We start from the raw sequence: 18,825 nt of genomic DNA, 5'->3' as shown, positions 1-18,825 counted from the left end.
ACATCCATAGATCTCCCAGTCTTCTTCAGAGGAGATGGAGTACGCAGGGTGCATGACAGCAGACACTGGAAGTTGGTTGATGCAGGGAACACACTGCTCTGAGAACTCCATTCCTTTGATGTAAAGCATTCATTTAATTAACTTGCTTATGCGACTGTATTTTGCAACCAGTTATTTTCACTAATAAAGTGAAATTCTCGGTTTGTGTATAACACAGGTAAAGTTGAAACTAAAGCGTGTCTTCTCATTTGAAATAGGAGGCACCTACAATACAGCTGCCAAGAGAGAAAGTTTGCCTTGGGGCCCTTCTTTTAAAAGGTTCAGGAGGGGCTGACTCATTACAATCCCAGAGAGTACATAGAGGAATATATCACATTCCCTTTGCCCTTAAGTCCCCTCAAACAGCTATTAGCTCCAGCTTTGGATGGGTGTGCTGGAAGTTTCTTGCCTTATTGAACTCAATACAGCCCTTAGTTTGTGCGCACTGGGCACTCAGCTTGTGTATGATACACCGAACTTGTAAGATGAGTGAGAGCGCTTAGAAGGAAGTGACAGCATCCTTCTGTTATCCTTATTACTACTGCAGGTTTCTGAACCAGTCTTGTGTCTTCTCCTCGTGGCCAGGGTAATGGCTCGGTGTGGAAGCATCTCCAGGGGATTTTTGCCTCCCAGCTGCCTCTTCTAATATGCGAGGAGATGGCTCGGTTTCTGTGCTCACCACAACTGCTTCCTCCCAGGTAAATTATGTATCAAAACCATGTTCATACATTATTCCACAGTGTGGCAAGTCTATGGTCGGCATGGGTTGCTGGGATTTTTTGCTTGGTTTTGTATTAGAAAACCGTACAGATCTTAAGCAGCATGTCTTTCAGCCTTGCTTTCAGAGGACCCTTTCTTCCTTCTTAACTCTGACGTTAGAAATTCACTTTGGGCTGATGCTTGGCACTTGCAAGCTCAGCCTGAGGATTTATTTTTCTATATGCGATTGTCAGAAAATTGGCCATCAAAAAGAGGTGTCTGTGAACCTTTGTGAGATTTTTTTCTGAAGCAAAATGCACACAGTCGTGCTGCCTGTGTGCTTGGGGGCTGATGGTGGTGCAGGAGGTGTGTAGCCGTGCATATGTGCCTGGTTAGCCCTGCCTTATTAAACTTGGAACTGATTGTTCAGGTTCAGGCAATTTGTCAGGAAAGTATAGGCAAAGACCCTGAAAATATTGACTTTCTACAAATGTCATGAAAATAGGTGGCCAACCAGAGGAGGCAGATGCTACAAATGCCCACCCTGCTCCGAGGTGTGCTCACTGCTGGTTAGACATCAGTGAACCCATGCAGGTGTGCCTCCCCAGGGCATAAATCCATAGGAGACTGGACATTGTTGACTCTGTTGCTTATGGAGCTGCTTGTTTTTAATATGTGCTTTTTGGGAAGTCTGTAGGAGAACTGTGATGTCTTTCTTTCTCTTCTCTGAACAGACTGAAAGATCAGGCAGCAGCATTTTATATCTGGTCCTTTTGTAGTAAAGACAGTTACCAGTCATAAGCAACTGTGATGCTCGTACTGGTGTTTATATGACACCCCTAAATCGTGTTTCTGAGCCCGTAAACAGATTTGTTGTAGCAGTAATATCTAGCTAGCTAGATTATTTGTGGTTGCATCTGGTTGTATCCATTGGGTTTCAGCTCCCTGGTCATTTGAGAGGACTGAGCAAGAGTAAGCCATCAAGCCGCTTACTGCTCTGTGTGGAAGAAAGGTTCGGGTTAGCAGAAAATGAGTCAAATTCTTTTTGGGGAGCGATACAAATTTTGAATTAAAAAAGATTGCTTGCAGACTTTGTAAACTCATCTTGCACATTTCTCAGTGCTGTTGACATTAATTGGGAAAAGCAAACCTGTAGCTCTTACCAACCCAGCGGGTCTTCAGTTTCACCATCATGTTTCTATAAGAAGAGAAATACCGAAAGCAACCAATAAATATTCGCTTGAAATAGCGCACTGGTTGTTACTGATGGCAGATGTGGGGTCGCAGCCTGGACCTGTGGCTGCCACCGTTTCCCCCGCGGTGAATGAGGGGTGTCCCAAAGCTGCCGCGAAACGCGGGAGGCGAGGGGCATCTTCACTGCCCGAGGAAGCCCCGGGCTCGCTGCCTGCTGCTGGGGATCGTTAGGGGTCCTGCAGGCTGATGCCTTATCTCCGGCTTGACAGCTCCAGCCCGGGGGGACTGGGGGAAAGCCCGGGGGGACGAGGGAAAAGCCCGGGGGGGGACGAGGGGAAAGCCCGGGAAGGTAGGGGGTGGCTTTCCTCGGGGCTGGACGGGGGTTGCGGTGAGGGGCCGGGGCTGGTGCCGGGCGGCGGCGCTCGGGGCCGGCGGTTTCCCGGGCGATGGGTGGGGAGAGGAGGAGGAGGAGGAGGGAGAGGAGGAGGAGGAGGAGGGGTCCCCGCGGCTTTATCTCCCACCCAGCTCCGCCCGCCGCCGGCTGCCTCCCGTCGCCGCTCCGCTCCGCACCGCACCGCTCCGCTCCGCTCCGCTCCGCACGGCCGGGCGCAGCGCCGGGCAGGGCAGCGCCCATGGGCTGCGGCAACTCCAAGGCCAGCGGCGCGGGCGGGCGAGGTAGGGCGGCGGCGGCGGCGCGGGGCCGGGCCGGGCCGGGGCGGGCCGGGCCGGGCTGGGCTGGGCGAGCGGCGGTGCGAGCATCCCGCGGGCAGCCCCGCCGGGGGGCTGCGGGTCGGGGGGCGGCGGCGGGCACGCACCCACCCCCGGTGGGGCTGCATCCCCCCGGTTTGGGGCATGCCCGTCCGAGCGGCGGGAATCGCTGCCCGCGCTCCTGCAAGAGCATCTGCCCTTCCCGAGGCTGATCTACTTGCCCAGGGGAGAGGGGGTGACGTGGCCCGCCGGGGAGCACCGGAGGCTTTCTGGTGCCCGGGTTGTCGTTGGGGTCACCGCCGCCTAGTAGCTGCCCTAGGCACGGCGAGCCCAGGCCAGGAGCTGGACGTAAGGATCCCGCCGGGAGTGTAAGCTCCATCCTCTTTTCTTCCCTGTAAAGCCACGAACGCGACTTCCGAAATCAATTCGTGCCACTTCTCCTCTGCTTGCGGGAGAAGTTGGAGGATATTCCAGGATTGAGGTTTCTTGCACGTTAACGAGTAGCGCTGGCTGGTGCGTCCAGCCCAGCTGGCTCCCTTATTTGTTCATTGTTATTTTCAAAAGAGATAAGATCTGGGGAGATGGTGCTGTTGTGCTCTTCCTCCCCCCAGCCCCCGCAAAAAAAGGAAAGTATACGGAAATTGATAAGTGGACCTTCACCATATAATTATAAATATGAGCATTTTCCATCCTGACTGCACTTGGCAAACATTACCACCTGTTTCAGTACCTGTATTGAGTCTTTCAGATACATTTGTTAGCTTCATAACCTCTTGAAAATACACAGCAGAATAGTGGTTGGACCAGTTGGAATCACTGAGTCTCCATCTCTCACCACTTTGATTAACTTTACCCGGAGCTTCAGTGGTGCCTCTGGTGGTGCCAGTCCTGATTTGCAGAACTGGGCGTATCTTTTGAGTGTGAATGATGATGCCTTCTCCAAGTTGTACGTATGTGTGTTTTTTGTGTGGTGTGTTGCTGGTTTTCCCACTAAACCCTGCACTTCACAGTCACAGGGGAAGGGGAGGCTTTTCTGCCATTATTGGTTACTTGATTTCTGTTGAATGATTATAAATTAGGTTTTAGGTATCGTATATCTATCAGAGGCCTCTGTCATGCATAAAGAATGCACTGTATGAATTTGCTTGAACTTCCAGCACTCTTGTTAGAGCTGTCCTGTTTGCACACATTAATTCTCTCCCATTAGTTGATTCCTGCATTGCAGTGACTGGAAGTTGTTTCAGTATATGACCAATGTAGCTTCAGACTGCTGGGGTGACACTTGTTCACATCCCATTTCTGTTTGCTGGGTAAAAGCACCAGAGCAAGTATGAGAGAAGTTCAGAAGCAAATTTTGAGTTGATTATTAGTCCCTTTGTGGTAGCTTCTCAATTAATGTTGATCTGGCCACCCTGTGGAATTTGTACCAGGACACAAATGGGTAAATGTCAAATAGACTAACTCTGACAGTGGCAGTATTTAGTGAATTATGTTGAACTAAAAGTTTGTTTAAATAAATGTGTCCACTGTTGCATTAAAGGCAGCTATTTTCAACAGGTTTTGAGTTGTAGATTCATAAATTATTTTTACTGAAGGTACGGCCCCTTCGGTAGTTTAACTTACCTGTACTGTTATTCATAATACATTTGAACTTGCATTTTGTGGCAACCTTTTGCATACTCTTTAGAAATAGTCTCCAATAGATCTCCAATAGCCTAGCGCAGGTAAAAAACAACAATGCCATGTAAAACACATAGTTAGTATAATAGAATTATTACTGGTAGACCCTGATAGACCTTTCCAAAGCAGATACAGTTCTGAAAGGTCCAGTTCTCTGCTCACTTTCACCACTGTCAATCAGGAATAACTCTATGCAGTCTATGGTGTTATAATAACCAACAACTGGTAATAACAGTAGGAAGTCACATGTCTACTATTTATTTTTTTCCATTTAGCATTCCTTACAAAGTGTGTCATATAAAAATAAAATTATTTTATGTAGGGGAAGGAGAAGATGTACCATTTTTAATTGGAATACTAGAGCTCTTAAGGAAAGTGTAACTCAATATTTTCCTGAAAGATGTGAATACTGTGTAAATAGAAATTAATTTTGTGGCTTGCACAGCATGACTACATCTTTAATGCTAAAGTTATGACTATTCTACAGTCAATAATGTCAAAGCTAGAGGTACATAACATATAATTAACCTGTAACACTCTCTGTCATATTATATGACTAAGGATAATACTGTAGCATTCTTCACAGGATACATTAGACGTGCTATGCTAGTCCCCATTTTCTTACTCTGGTAAAGTTTCTGTTGTTGCCTAACTCAATTTTTCCTAAGCAGACGTATATGTAATGATAGTTCAGCTAATGATATTATCTGCTGTTGCATGGCTGGAATGACATCAGAGGAGCTATCAGCCCTATCGTCTGCGAGATCTAAACTAATAGACGTGATCTAGAATAACATTTCTGTCTGTGGTGCAGTACTCCAGAGCACCAATATAACTCACAGAGTTTAAATTTTCCTTCCAGGGCATCAGACACTGGCAAAAGGCTCCTCAGCTGAGAAATGACGACTTCTGTTATCCGAGTAAACTGATGTATACACAATCCTTCTTAAACCACCCAGCTATTTGATGCGCTAACTATGGATTATATTTATTTTTTAAATTTCCCATTACCCATAGGAAGTTTTATTACCAAATTGCTATTTTCCTGATGCTTTGTTAGCTCACTTTACATATCCTTCTTTCATGTTATTTCCTTGTGTTTTAGAAGCTCCAAAATAGTTCTTCTTTTTTGGTCTTTTAAAACTATGCCCTTAAACATTAATTTACTTCTTCTTCTGAGTTAAGGCATTCCATTCATTCTAGTGTTGCTTCACTAACAATTTTTAACTACCTCCTCCTTTCTATATCTATTGTAGTAGCAATGACAGCACCTTAAATTATGGTACTCAGTGGAGCCTGGCAGTCTAGCCTTAATTTAAATACACAGAGAAGCTGTTAGTCTGTGGAGAGCTTCAAATACAGCCAAATTATGATGAAGGAGAACTTTCACACCAAATTTAAACAGATTTATTAACTTCAAGTTTGGTGGAATGCCCAGGAAACCATGCTGCCATTCTATTTAAAATCCAACTAATTTTTAAAATTAATGTTTGATCAGGTTGAGTCTATGTACAAAGCTGCCACCTGGTGAGTTGAAGAAGTAATCAATTTGAAGTAAATTGATATCATTCTGTCCTTGGTTACACTGAGGTATAAATAGAATAAAGTCATTGATGTTAGGGTTTGGTTCCATATTGCTGTCTTTTGGAGCAAATCAGAAAGGAGCCTACAATAGAAAACTCATTTGTAATCTTAACTGTTGCATGCATGTATGTGTAATTTTGAGGTTTTTATTTGCTTTTTGTAACAATTTGAAGTATTTTCAATAAAATATTGGAGGAAAATGTTCATTAAAAATTAATGGAAAAACGTTTCATAATCTGCTCTAAAGTCAGATACTGGCATTTTTTGTATCCATGTTTTTATTCATGTAAGTGGTTGCCTCTCGTCCTTTTTATGTTTTTCTGAAGTTTTTCTCTTCCACGTTCACTCACGATGCATTTCTCAGCACAGAGGAATATAATCTGTGGCTGTCAATTTCTTTCGACCATCTTTTGCATTTGTCCTGCAACTACTGAATTCTGCAGGGTTGCCAGTAACAAGCTACTGTTGTTTTGAAAGTGCAAAACCCCCTCTCACTGAATGGAAGGTGCTTTGGGATAAGTTTTTGTCCTTCTTCATTTGTGACTGTTTAAATGCTATGGGGTTTTTGAGGGATCACAGCTCCACTACTCTAGACAGAATGTTTTTCTTCTGTAATTGCTTGGGCTCAGAACAATGTATGTCTGAATGTGCCTTGTTTATTCTGCAGGCTATACTCCTCCTCCTTCTCCTGCAGCTCTAAAATGCCAAAATGCACCCATGGTCCTACTATGTAGGTGGTGTAAGCAGAGAGGTCATTCAGGACAACTCAGTACTGCCTGTCTTTTGTGGATGCAGCTTCCTGGCTACCCCTCAGCCTGTTGCTGAGGTTAGGCAGGGTTTGGAAAACCAAACCAATGTGAGCCTATTGAGACTAGGTTTGTAGCGTCAAGTGCTGCCTTTTTTTAGGCCAAGCTGATATAGTGGGAAAAAATGGACAAGCTTTCAAATATGTGAGGCTTTTCTCAAGTCGTATTTTTAAAACATCATGGCTACGAGAGCACTATGCCTTCCTGCTGTGAAACAGCTATGCACTGTTTGTGAATCAGTAGTAAACAAGATTCTTTGGCTGAACTTCTGACAGGAGGAACTTGAGTAGCTATAAAATAATGTGTCACTCACTAAACATGGAAGAGTTAGAGAAATATGTCAGTGAAGTAACAGGGATGAGGGTGAATGGATTGGACTTTAAAAACAAACACATCTGTACAAACTGAGATGTTATTGGGTTCCTTGTGAAATAAAATCTATGTATAAGGAGTGTTCAGGCTCCCTAATGAAGAAAACCTTGTGAGTTTTTACATAGTTATGGGTCACCTAACTGAAGTGATGTTCATTTGCAAGCCCAGAACTCTTCCAGGAAGAAAACTGCTATGTGAACTGAAAATACTTTCAGATCTATATTCAGGTACTTTAGTGGTACTCAAGTGAATTTGGACCAAACTCTTGTTTCACTTTTGCTAGTGAAAATGAGAAATAACACCACTGAAATCAATGAAATCCTGTCAATGGAAGTGAGGATAACCTGGTTCTTTGTGCTTATAAAAGCAATAGAAAACAAACTATTTGTTTGTTTATTTATTATATGTATTTATTTATTATAAATAGTAAAAATAATATCTTAAAAAGTGAATTCGTTTTTGTCATACTTAGTTCTCAATATTTTTGTGTGAAGTGCATTTCAAAATGCTGCAGTGATTTTTCAGCAGTAGTACCCTCTCTAATATTCAAAGGAAACAAGTGCTGCCAGGTGTGAATGCTAGTGGTACATCGCTGTTCTCAAACACAGGTTCACAGCTGTATAGCTCTACATGAAGCCCAAGTTGATGGGTCTGAGAGACATCTCCTGTCCCGAGAGTGCGAATGTAAATGTACCATAATGCATTGAAGACAAGTATGGTGTTGAACACGGGCATGCCACTGAAGTGTGCCTGGTGATTGACTGGAACTTGAGTATGTCCACTGGGAAATGTAGTGGTACTGTAGGTGCACAGTTCTCACTCAGCTAAAGTTTCAGTTTGTGTATTAAACACTTTTTACTTTTGGTATACTTCCTGCAAGGAAGGCATTAGTTTTTCAAATGAGGATCTAAAGCGCTGAGACCTCAGCTCAGACTCAGAAAAGGCTTGGCAAAGGCCTTACAAAGGACCATGAACCTTTTTGGAGAAACTGAGTTTGTTTGCAGTGAGCTTAGGTTGAGAAAATGAGAAACTTGTGGTTCTGGTGCAGAACAGGCACAGCACAGGAATAGTTTTGTCTGGAAAAAAAAAATATCTTGCTAGCTACAGCAATGCAGCTAGGCTTTTAAAAATGTATGTTGTCTGAGGTGTTGCTGATGCCTCGGCTCTGTCTAGATGTGCAGGGTGGTGCCCTGAAGGTACATAGCTGAGCTGACTCTGGATGAACTAACCTTGGTAGCAGAAAATGTCTCCCTACATTGGCTGAGATGGAGCTTGCATGCAGCGCTGCAATGCCAACCTTCCACCTGGACACAATTAATTTGGAGGGTTTATATGTAGTACTATTTAGACGTGCCTATAGAGCCAAAAAGTCTCAGAAAGCTGCCTGGTAGAATGAAGTTTTAAAGCGAGGACCTGAGCTTATTGTGCATAGAGGTACTCCCTCCAGCTTAATTAAGAGTTTCTGCTGATACATATAGCCATACTGAGATTTTGCTGACTCTGGAAGCAATATGAACAAAAGAATTGTGTACAGTCTTATCCAAGTCTACTCTATATTGTTGCTGGGAAAAGGAGGGATAGTCAAGTCATAGGAATTGGGAGTGATATTTTGACAAGAGTTAGCTGTAAAGGGAGATGTTTCCTGCCATCCAAGACATCCATTCAGGTAGACAGTGCAGGACTGTTTCTTCCTCTCTGCATTTAAAATAAGGATGCAGAAGGCATATTCTTATACATCAGAGTGAGACAAAAGCTATTTGCTACTAAAGGATATTTTTCAGCAGCAAAAATAAAGTTTTTCAAGAAATGAAGTACCATGGCTGAAAAAAACCCAACCTACCTCCAAACCCATAAAATCTTTTGGATTGACAATTGTAGTTTCTTCAGAGTGAGCTCAGATAACCTCTTCCAGCTAAGCTAACCTTCCTCCAGCTGAGAGGAAGAGGAAAAGGAGAAGTGAAAGGTTTTTTGATGTCTACCCTAGATTGTGTAATTAATAGAAGGGATAATTTGCTGGTTACTCAGCTGAATGATATACCAGCAATAGCAACATGGCATTAATAACTTGGGAGGAACAGGAAAGAGTTTGTACTTGAGTGAATGTTCGTCTCCCAGCAAGAAGCATCTGAATCACCAAAAAAAATCAATCACTGAGATCAGGCAGCCAGGTGGTAGCTTTTGTCTTTTTGCTTTTTTGTTAAATAGCAAGATGAATTAAGGGGTGGTTGATCTCTTTAGATGTCTGGGGCTTTGGATGGATTGTATCCCAATGTTTATATTAGTTCTGTCTAGTTGTTTTATAAAGCTTTATTTATCTGGCAGGAAGAATGGAGCAGAATTTTACATATGTAGTGCCAAGTCTACAACGGAATCAAATGGCACGTGCACAAAACAAACAGGCATTCAGGAGTAACTGCTTGGTTAGTTGTGGTGACTTTGTAGCAGACAAAACCACCAGCAGACTGAGCAAAGTGAAGCACATAACATTCAGAAAGATGAATTTTATCTTGTGTTGCTTTCATCCTGAGTGACTGTAGCTGGGCACGGGTCCACAGCAGCATCATTTTCACCCACTGAGAATCTGGCCCTGATCTAAGCATAATAGACTAAAAGGATAATATAGATAATCATTAAGGATAAACTAGACAATCATGAGAAACCTGTTCTCTGACAATAGAAAATTCCTGTTGCTATTTCTGCGTTGTTTAGGACAGAAAGGCAGAAAAATGCTTACTGTACTATCGGTTGGTTTAGAGGATTATGCCATTATCTTGTAAACATGCACTTTTTTTTTTTTTTTCATTCTAGGTGCCACAGGGACTACTAAAGATGTGTAAGTACTTACTCTACTCTTTCAAATATGTAACCCTGGACTTATCTTCAGTCCTACTAGCCTTATATTAGATTTAGTCATACATGATTCATCTGGCTCCTAACATATAATCAACACCACCAGATGTTTATTGTCTTTAGTGACAGCTTCCATCTCCACAAAACAACTTCATATCTTGTTTACTTTTCTACAGATTCCTTCCTTTGTTATTTCTCTTAACAGAAATGTCTTTTCTCTGCTTCTGTTGAGAGAGTTGTCTCCCAGAGGTGGTCATGTTACTTCAGACTACTCTTCCCTGTCACGTACCAGTACACCTTTCTCCAAAGGCCGTGTCACTGTATGAAGCAACCACATAAATTTCCATCAAGCCCTGTGAGAGATTTAAAGAGTCACTGAGGCAAATTTCCCCTCTTTGCAGGAGACCCAGTAACCCATCCAGACTTCCTTTTCAAAGTACCCACCTTCTCTAGATGTTCTCTGCGTTGAAGATAGTATCTGTTGGCTCCTCTTTGTCTCCCTTACCTTTGACGCTGAGTAGCAGAGGGCAGCCCAACCCATCCTGTTTTTCTCTAAATGCGGAAGGTCTGAACCACTATTGTCCTGTTGCCTCTTGCCAACTTCTGGTTTTCAGAAAAGCAGCAGCAAAAGATCAGCCTTTCTCAGTCCATTTTTCATTTGCTGATGTAGAAATGTGCAGGAACAGCTTTATTCGGCCATAAATTTATTTTCCTATCAAAGGAAACATTAAAGACATCCTCCTGAGGTCTTGCCTTCTTCTATTTCATATAATTGGTATTTGCCACTAGAGTTTGAGACTGAGGGACCTGGGAAAGATTTTCATGTTATGCAATAGGAACATCCTTCAGTTTTATTTACTTCATTTGGAATAACTACTCTAATTAGACAGAGGAATCCTGGTGCAGAAATGAGGGCTGTCAAGTCAGATAAACAAGTGGAGAGAAGAGCTTAACAACAGGCTTTTTCTTGCTATTACAGAGCACGGCTGAGAACTGACGACACGTCTCACTTGGCAGATAAACACTGTTGTCACAGATACTCTTGAGATCTGTGTTCCCCGTGTAGTCTGTTTTCTGGGTTTGCAGGGTCAGACAATAAATAAATTACAGAAGGCAAGCTTATGAGGAACCTCTTCTTGATAAAGCCTGCAGCATCCATGCCCTCAGCACTTTTACATATCACTGTTTTTAATTTATATTAGGGCCTTTTTTTGTTGTTCAATTTAGATAATTTAAGTGACTGACTTAGAACTGCATCTCTCTCTTTGCTCTTCAGTAGTTTTAAATTTCAAAATTGCAAGCACTGTTAAATTGTGAATTTAGTAGGCACGTTTCTGTGCTTAAAGGTATGGGTATATGCAGAACTGCGTTTATGCGTGTGTAAGCATTTGTAGGGCCAGGGTTTAGGAGTTAAACTGCGAACATCCTGCTTGTTAGCGTTAGATCATCTGTCATGTTTCCAAAAAGTATTGGGATAACTTAGAAAAAACTACTAGTGCAGAATTCAACAAAGGGAAAGGGTCAATCCTGGAATGATTACTCATTCAGATAAGTATAGTAGAGCGAGCCGAACAACCTGTGTGAGTAATAGCATGGTTGAACCTTCTTGTCAGACATTAGAAACACACATCTGTTAATGAGGAATGGCAGTGATGACCCAAAAAGCCCTAAATCAATCATCCTAACATTCAACAGCTGATTTTTACAAAGGAAGTAAAATACCAGAAAAACTATTTTAGTTTTATGGAAATGAACAGATTTATATTAACTAACATTATAGATCCACACAAGCTTTTATTTTACACCTCTTCACTTTTATCAGCTAAAGATTAAAAAAAAAATCTCTTTAAAAAACCCCACATTTTTTCTGCTGTTAAACTTCAGTTGTATTGACTCTGTTCCAGAAAAGCATTTAGGTGTGTCCTTGCTTACATTGTACTTTTTGATACAGAATATGGTTATTCTAGCTCAAGAGATTTCTCATTTCTTGACTGCGACTCATTGCCAAGGCACCAGCAGCATCTCCTGGAGCGAGCAGCTGGGTGGAAGGAGGGAGGGCTGGATCCTGCTCTGAGCCCTCCCGGGTGGCCTTGAGGAAGCTGCTTTGCCCTCTGGGCCTTGAGTTTCTCCACCAGTAAGATAGGGATGATGATATGATCTTCCTGCGCAAAGTGCTGTGAGACTGAGGGCCATGTGGCAACAAGAGGGACATATGGTCTGGGAACGTGATCTCTCCCTGTGTACTCCAACCCTCAAATCAAGGGTGAATCTGTTGGCCAGCTTCAGCCAATGCTCCTGCCCCACTAATAAAGAGAAGTACGTCACTGCTAACTGGAAAAGCTTAGATGTAGGAGGGGTAAAGTATATGCTAGAAAATAATGCAATGCCTGTGATATTCAGAATGTGGCTAAGTTCAGAGGAAGATTAGTAACAGTAGGAAGGAAAGGACATAGCAGTTCAAGCCTGTTTCAAAATATAGGGAGGAAATCCATCAAATACAAATGACAGGCCCTTGTTCCCAAGAAATGCTGAGAAACTGAGGAGAAGTAGTCTGTCACTTGTGCAAAGTTTAGTGAATCATTTCTGGTGGGACTACTGAGCATGGCTAGAAAGAGTCTGTATAATGCTCAGCACAAACAGAGTCATAAAAGCTGAGGTAAGAAAAATGTGGATGGAATGAATTAATGTGAATGCCTGTCATTTGGTATTTAAAATATGTGAAAAATGTCAGCTTCTTTTACCATCAAATGGACATAGGACTGATGGATGTAAACACTGACAGCTGAACCAAGTATATTTTTCAGACTTAGGAGGGTGACAGGAAGCCTCTTGGGATAGACAAATCCTTACCAAAAGAAACATTTATTCTAGCTGAAAATATAATGCCATAATGTGGATTTGCTGTTAAATCCACCTACCAGCTACAGGACTCCACCTACGCTACCTGCTGAAAAACGTGCTGAGTTCCTCTGCAGTAGGTGTCAACAACATCTGAGGGGAGATGCAGCCACATGGCAGCGGATCACTGCAAAGCACATCGGACTGCTAAGTTCCTTTTGCCATCTATTCCTGGTGCAGAAAAGCTTATCCTAGCTTGCTCTTCCTGGAGGACTCTGTAAATTGAGATATTTAAAGATATTTTTAATGCTTCCTTCATCCCTGACATAAGAAGAAGCTAAAGATGCATTGGAGGTAGAGAGGGAGAGAGAAAGGATGTGCTAGACTCTCATATCCCCATATCCTCTCTGTGAGTCTGGGAGATGTGGCAATGGGAGCAATGCCAAAACCAAAGGAGCGTCTTTCCATTCTCATTTCCACATGGTCCAATGTGGCCCTTGGAGCCCTGCTCCTCAGAGCCACCCGTGTTCATCCAGCCTGGGCACAGAAGCAGCACCTGCTGCAATGGCTCAGCTGGCACCTGGACATTCAAACATGTGAAATTAGTGGTTGCCTTTCAAAATGGGGCCTTAAGCTACAGTATGTGAAGGCAAGAGTTGTGTGAATGTTTGTAATGCATAAACTGGAGCAACACTCCTTCCCGTGCTGCTTAGAAAGGAGTCCCCAGAAAGGGGTGGAAAATTGCTTCTTCCTTAAGTGCCATCACCAGAATTTTGCTCTCTTTTCCCTCTCACCCTTCCACATTCCTCCTGTCTCTGCTCACCTCCTCTTTCCTAGCAGGACTACTACAGATTGCACCCAGTCATCACCCAGCCCAAGAGCTGTGGCCTGTACAATCCCAGATTATATTTGCTGTTGCGTGTTTAAGGGAAAAGGCATTGCAAAATTAGACTTTGATTTGTATCTCTTAAGACGAAAGGAAGAAAGCAAAATGCTTAAAAAACCCTAGTCTGCTTAATCATAGACCTGGATAATTTGTTTTGGTGAGAGAATGACAGTCATGGTCCAGTGATGCCCTGTTACAAAACATTTCTAGAACAGAAGAAAATAGCCCTGTTGCCTAGTAGAGGCACTTTTTTTTTAAAATATTGACATTAATTTCCTGTTGGACAATATTGATTATCATTCTTACAACTCCATTTTAGAGGCTTTGAGCTGCACATGAAGTTGTCAGTGCTTTTAAAGGATTCTTTTCGCTGGATAATGGTTAATCTGGATTATAGAAAATGTTTCCAGTTGTATGAGAAAGTCAATCCTGTGACACATTCAGTTGGTTCAACAGCAATGATTGTTTGTGATCTTTTGGCACCCGAAGTCCCTTTCTTAAAGTGTTGTCATTTTTTTTGCTAAAAATACAGGGCTCATTTCTACCCACTGATATACACAGGCTTTCCACTTTCTTCAGCTGGAGTTGACCCACACTAGGACAGAGCAGCTTCACAGTCCTCAAGGAAAGTTTTCTCTGCATTTTTCTGCCTGCATGTGTGAGGACTGCAAGGTGGCTTAGGCTACGTGGGTTCAGAGGAGATGGGAGATGCCTTCTGAAATGGCACTAGCTCCTCCAGGGAGGAGTGGCAGGAGCTGCAGAGAATGAGGAGCTTATTGCTCTGCCTCTCTGGAGTGGTAAGATGTAGGCAAAGACAGCAGATGAGGAGGCTCACCCCATTCAGTGCTATGCCTTGTGTGAATATCATTTAGCAAAACTACAGCATACTTAAATTTACCCCAAACCTCTACTATTAAAAGGCCCTGTGTACCCTTATTCACTGTGGTGATGCAGAAAGGATAGTTTGTAATGTTCTGCCACTTAGAAAGAAGATAAGTATAAGATAATTTCCAACTTGTAGCAGTATTTTTAAGGCATTTGCTGCCCTCCCAGGAGAGTGCTGACTGAGGTTTAAGGGGCATTTTCTTGCATTTACGGCTGCATCTTGCTACGAGCTCTCTGCACTTTGGGCCAAAATGCCATTGACTTCAGGGGTCGGTAATGGCATACAGCCCTGACGATTAAACAGTAGGCACATCTACCTCTTAGAATAAATAAATTACAATAAGAAATGTCATATGTTATTGTTAAATATCATAGTTCAGAAATGCCTTTCAAGGCTACAGAATGGATTTAGACCTAACGCTGGGTAAAGGCCAGTTCTCAGTTTTATTGCCTGGGGAGCAGATCAGAAATTCATGGATCAGCTCATGATGGGGAGTATCTTTGTACTCCCCCCATAGTCCAGGCAATTGGTGCTTCAGTGGGAATATTCAGGAGAGAATATCTGGGTGAACAGCCTGTGCATGAGCATTTCCACAGCAGAGCCCTCCTTGGGTCGTGGTGTCCCCTTTGCTGTTGGCAGCCTTCCCTGGGCACTGCTGTGGCCGTATCTGATGGCTCCCTGAGCAGCTACGGTGCAGGACTCCTTCTCAGGCAGTTGTCACAGTTGCCCCCAGCTGTAGGGAAGGGCTGAAGGATGTCTGTGGATTTAACAGCACTCAAGTTATCTTGCCTCTATTTTTATTGCTAGGTTGGTAGATTGCAGACCAAGCTAAAATGCAGCTGCTGTCGCGATCCATACCCAGCCATGCAAGCAGAGCTCAAAGTGCAAATATTTAATCAAAGGTGGGTGAGTGGTTTGTGTGAAGACTGATGCTGGGGCACAGACTGAGACTGCAGCGCAGGCACAATACCCCCAGGGAGTAAGAATAAATTTTTTTATCTTTTCTGTACTACATTTGCCTTCACATCAATGCCGATTACTTTACCCCCTGCCCTGGTTCAGCTACACCTGACAGTATTTCAGTGGGGGGAGTCAAACTGCAGTGACTCCCTATCTACCTACAGACTGACCTGTGATTTTACCCTAAAGGTAAAAGAGAAGTAACTGCTCATTTATAAAGGATTAGTAACAGTTATTTTGTTTCCAAACAACTCGGACTTCAGGAAGTGCAGTACCTCATTTTACAGAGGGGCTCTGTAACATCTTTTGGCACAGCTGCTGTGAAAGTTGATCTTTCTTCATCCTCATTCCCTTGCCAGCATGGACACCCAGTCCCTTCCAGTCCTCTTTTGGTGGAATAGCAGCCCAGACTCGTTCCTGTTACATGCAGAGTCTTCATGTTCCTGTTATGTGTGGAGCAGCGTGGGGACTCACTCAGGAAAAGTGTTAATTTACCTGTTTCAGCTCCAAACGTACTTTCAGGCATCATTGGTGGAGGTCATGAAAACTAAGCTGCATCTATTCTCAATCCTTTTCTTTCTTCTGTACATTAGATTGGAAATTTGTCACTCTTTTTGTGCCTGTGTGAATACTTTATTGAATTGTGGATGACCCCTGAATTAAACTGGCATCAGTATTAATCCCCTTCTTCCCTTGCTCCTGAATCTACCCAGATGGTGATGGAGTGTCTGAAAGAAACAATCTACTAATGTGCTTTATATCTTTTTATGTTACAGAGCAGAAGAATCTGTATCAGATGATGACAAAAGGAGGTAGGTGCTCTACCATGACTGGCTTTATTTGCAATAGGCTGCAGAGAGTTCTGCCACCAGATGTACATCCTTCCTTTCCTCCTCCTAATTCCCACCAACACCACCAAAACAGAGAAAAAAGAAAGACAGAAAAGAGAGGAGGAAATTTCACACAGAGTCCAGTATTGATGAATCCCCCCACTCCGTTAGTGAGTTGGAGAGGGGGGAACTTTCTGGCACGAAGAGCACATTATCTCACAGCTGTAGGTGATGTGCTCAATACGGGCCACTGACCTCTGCCTTCAGCCCAGCCCTGCCACAGCAGATGGCATTAGCACCTGTGGGAGACCTCCGCTGGGCTGGAAGTCAAAGGAAATGTGACTCTGTCATCAAACAAATGAGAAATCAACTCAGAGCCCCAGGGGCTGGAGGAGGCGTGATTCATTTGGCACTTAACGGGGCAGAGCAGCATAACGGGAGTCTCTGCAAGTAGCTCCAGGCACAGCAGAGGCTCTCAAGGACCCAGTTTTTCACCTCCTTGCATCAGTCCCTGCTTTTCATACAGGTCTCGGAGCCAGAAAATATGCTCTGCAAGGCCATGAAGGGGAGAGGGTTGGGCTATGAAAGTACCTAACACCCTCGTGCTCCTTCCTACTAACAGTTTTCCCCAAGTGTGGCCCTAAGCAGGGGGATGCAGGTCCTATTTATTAATGAGGAGAGGTCAAAGTGCTGTTTAATTGGTGTGTGTTGTTTGAAGTGAGGTGCTTCAGTGGTCCCAGTGTCGAACATTATTACCAGATTGACTCTGTCCTCAGTTGGATATATTTGGTGTCTAGAAGAAGCTAGGCCAGTGGGGTTTATTGTCACAACACAGTTGGGATTTAATGAACAATATTAGGAACTTGAGTGAAAAATAGCTCCTTTCACAGGCTTGGGTCCCACTTAAGAGTAACAGCTAGCCTCAAGTTTTTTTGCCTGGCACCATATTAGCAAGCACATGGCACTTAATATGCACTTTTCCCATAGCCATGGGAAAAGAGGGCTCCTCTGAGGATGCTTGTGCAGAGGTGTCCTCCTCTCTGACCATCCGTGGTCTTTGTAATGCTGCTGTCTGATGTCGACATTATAGGGAGAAGTGTTACGATTAAGCTCTGATGTCTCTTTAATTGTTTCTTTAAATCAGGAACTATGGTGGTGTGTATGTTGGCCTGCCGTCAGATGCAGCTGCCGTGGTTTCCAGTCAGACGAAAGCTGCACCGAAAGGTACTTAAAGGTTGCATATTGCATTTCTCCTGCTTTCTCAGTTTAATTTTATTTAGTAGGATGTATTTCCTTTAAAAATCAATTATTATTTCAGACACACTGGCTAGCCTTGGAGCCTCTTAAGGCAGTGGGGCTATTTATAATCGTTAAAGTGATTGTTCCCGTTTATTTAAATTTTAGCACACTTACTTTTGCAGAATGATCCTAGAGCAGATGCTGACAATGTGGTACATTGTCTTCTGAACAGCTTCTCCATGCTCTGAGTGCTCTGCGAATTCAAAGAAAACAAAACCCTGTTAGGAGTAAGAGGCTGTGATAGATGCACTTGCAGAGCCTTAGTGCTATATTTAGTTTTGAAGGTGTTTACTTGCATTGTGGTGAATTCCAGTAATAACAGTTAGTAAGTGCTTGCTTTCAGGTTTATTTCTGTTCTTATATGAAACCCAGTGCAAACTGTTTCTTTTCCATGTGATGTTTTCGAACAGTGGGAAAAAGCATTAGGTTTATAGGTACTTAATAGACAAGTCATAAACATATATTTATGAAATCATGTAATAATTGTTTAGATTTAATACAACAAAATGCTGCTGTCACATATGTGCACAACAGAGTTTAGTCACTGACTGGTGCTTCCAAAATTTGCTGCAAAACAAAAAAATGAAGAAAAAATAACACTATTAACCATAATAATGGTGCTTGTTTTTGGAACAGTAGTACCTTTGTTGCATGTTTTTTTTAAATGGTGTTCTAAATTAGTGATATGATACAATGTTTTAACCATCTTTACCTTTTGTTCTCTAATTAAGATTAGAAGGAAATAAACACATCAAGATCCAAACAGCTGGAGGTACAGTATGTTTTAATTAATGTTATGTGCTTGGCATGTATTTGTTGAACAGAAACAAGGTGGCAGTGCTCGCTGTGCTGCTCTCGGGTGGTCTGGGAATCTCCCAGTTACTTCTCTAGCTGCAGTGTAACTCTTCTAAAGGCTGGACCAGGGGCCAGTTCTCAGTGGTGCAGATGTAAATTAAAGTCACCTTCTTGTTGAGAAGTGAGAAGCAAGGGAACTCCATATTAACCCATTTGGGAATTAATAAAAATCAAATGTCCTTGTATTCACCTTCAACCGCACCACAGCTAATCCTGCAGCACTGCTCAGACCTCCCATGTGAGGTGGGGTGCATCAGCAATGCATAGACCAGCGTCTGTAGAGACAAAGCTTTTCCCAGGAACAAGTAGTTTGCAGTTAGAAAACATCTTCTCCATTTT

The 18,825-nt window shown here is 43.0% G+C and overlaps 1 protein-coding gene across 4 annotated transcripts in view; it reads left to right on the top strand.

Annotated features, from left to right (window-relative positions):
* C1H12orf75 (chromosome 1 C12orf75 homolog) overlaps positions 1-18,825 on the top strand; it is a 44,514-nt gene that overhangs the window by 15,105 nt on the left and 10,584 nt on the right. The window contains exons 3-8 of one of the 4 annotated variants that reach the window (XM_072870964.1): positions 587-737; positions 5,183-5,240; positions 9,891-9,915; positions 16,279-16,314; positions 17,477-17,556; positions 18,368-18,403. In XM_072870964.1, the coding sequence (XP_072727065.1) occupies positions 687-737; positions 5,183-5,240; positions 9,891-9,915; positions 16,279-16,314; positions 17,477-17,556; positions 18,368-18,403 (286 nt within the window). In that variant the 5' untranslated portion in view covers positions 587-686. Of the gene's footprint in view, positions 1-586; positions 738-2,442; positions 2,608-2,644; positions 2,989-5,182; positions 5,241-9,890; positions 9,916-16,278; positions 16,315-17,476; positions 17,557-18,362; positions 18,404-18,825 lie in introns of those variants that run through there. The other 3 variants (XM_072870947.1, XM_072870955.1, XM_072870972.1) reach the window with 3 other exon arrangements.

Source organism: Ciconia boyciana, chromosome 1, assembly GCF_034638445.1.
Source record: "Ciconia boyciana chromosome 1, ASM3463844v1, whole genome shotgun sequence".
NCBI lineage: Eukaryota > Metazoa > Chordata > Aves > Ciconiiformes > Ciconiidae > Ciconia > Ciconia boyciana.
This window is presented reverse-complemented; position numbering and strand designations above follow the sequence as displayed.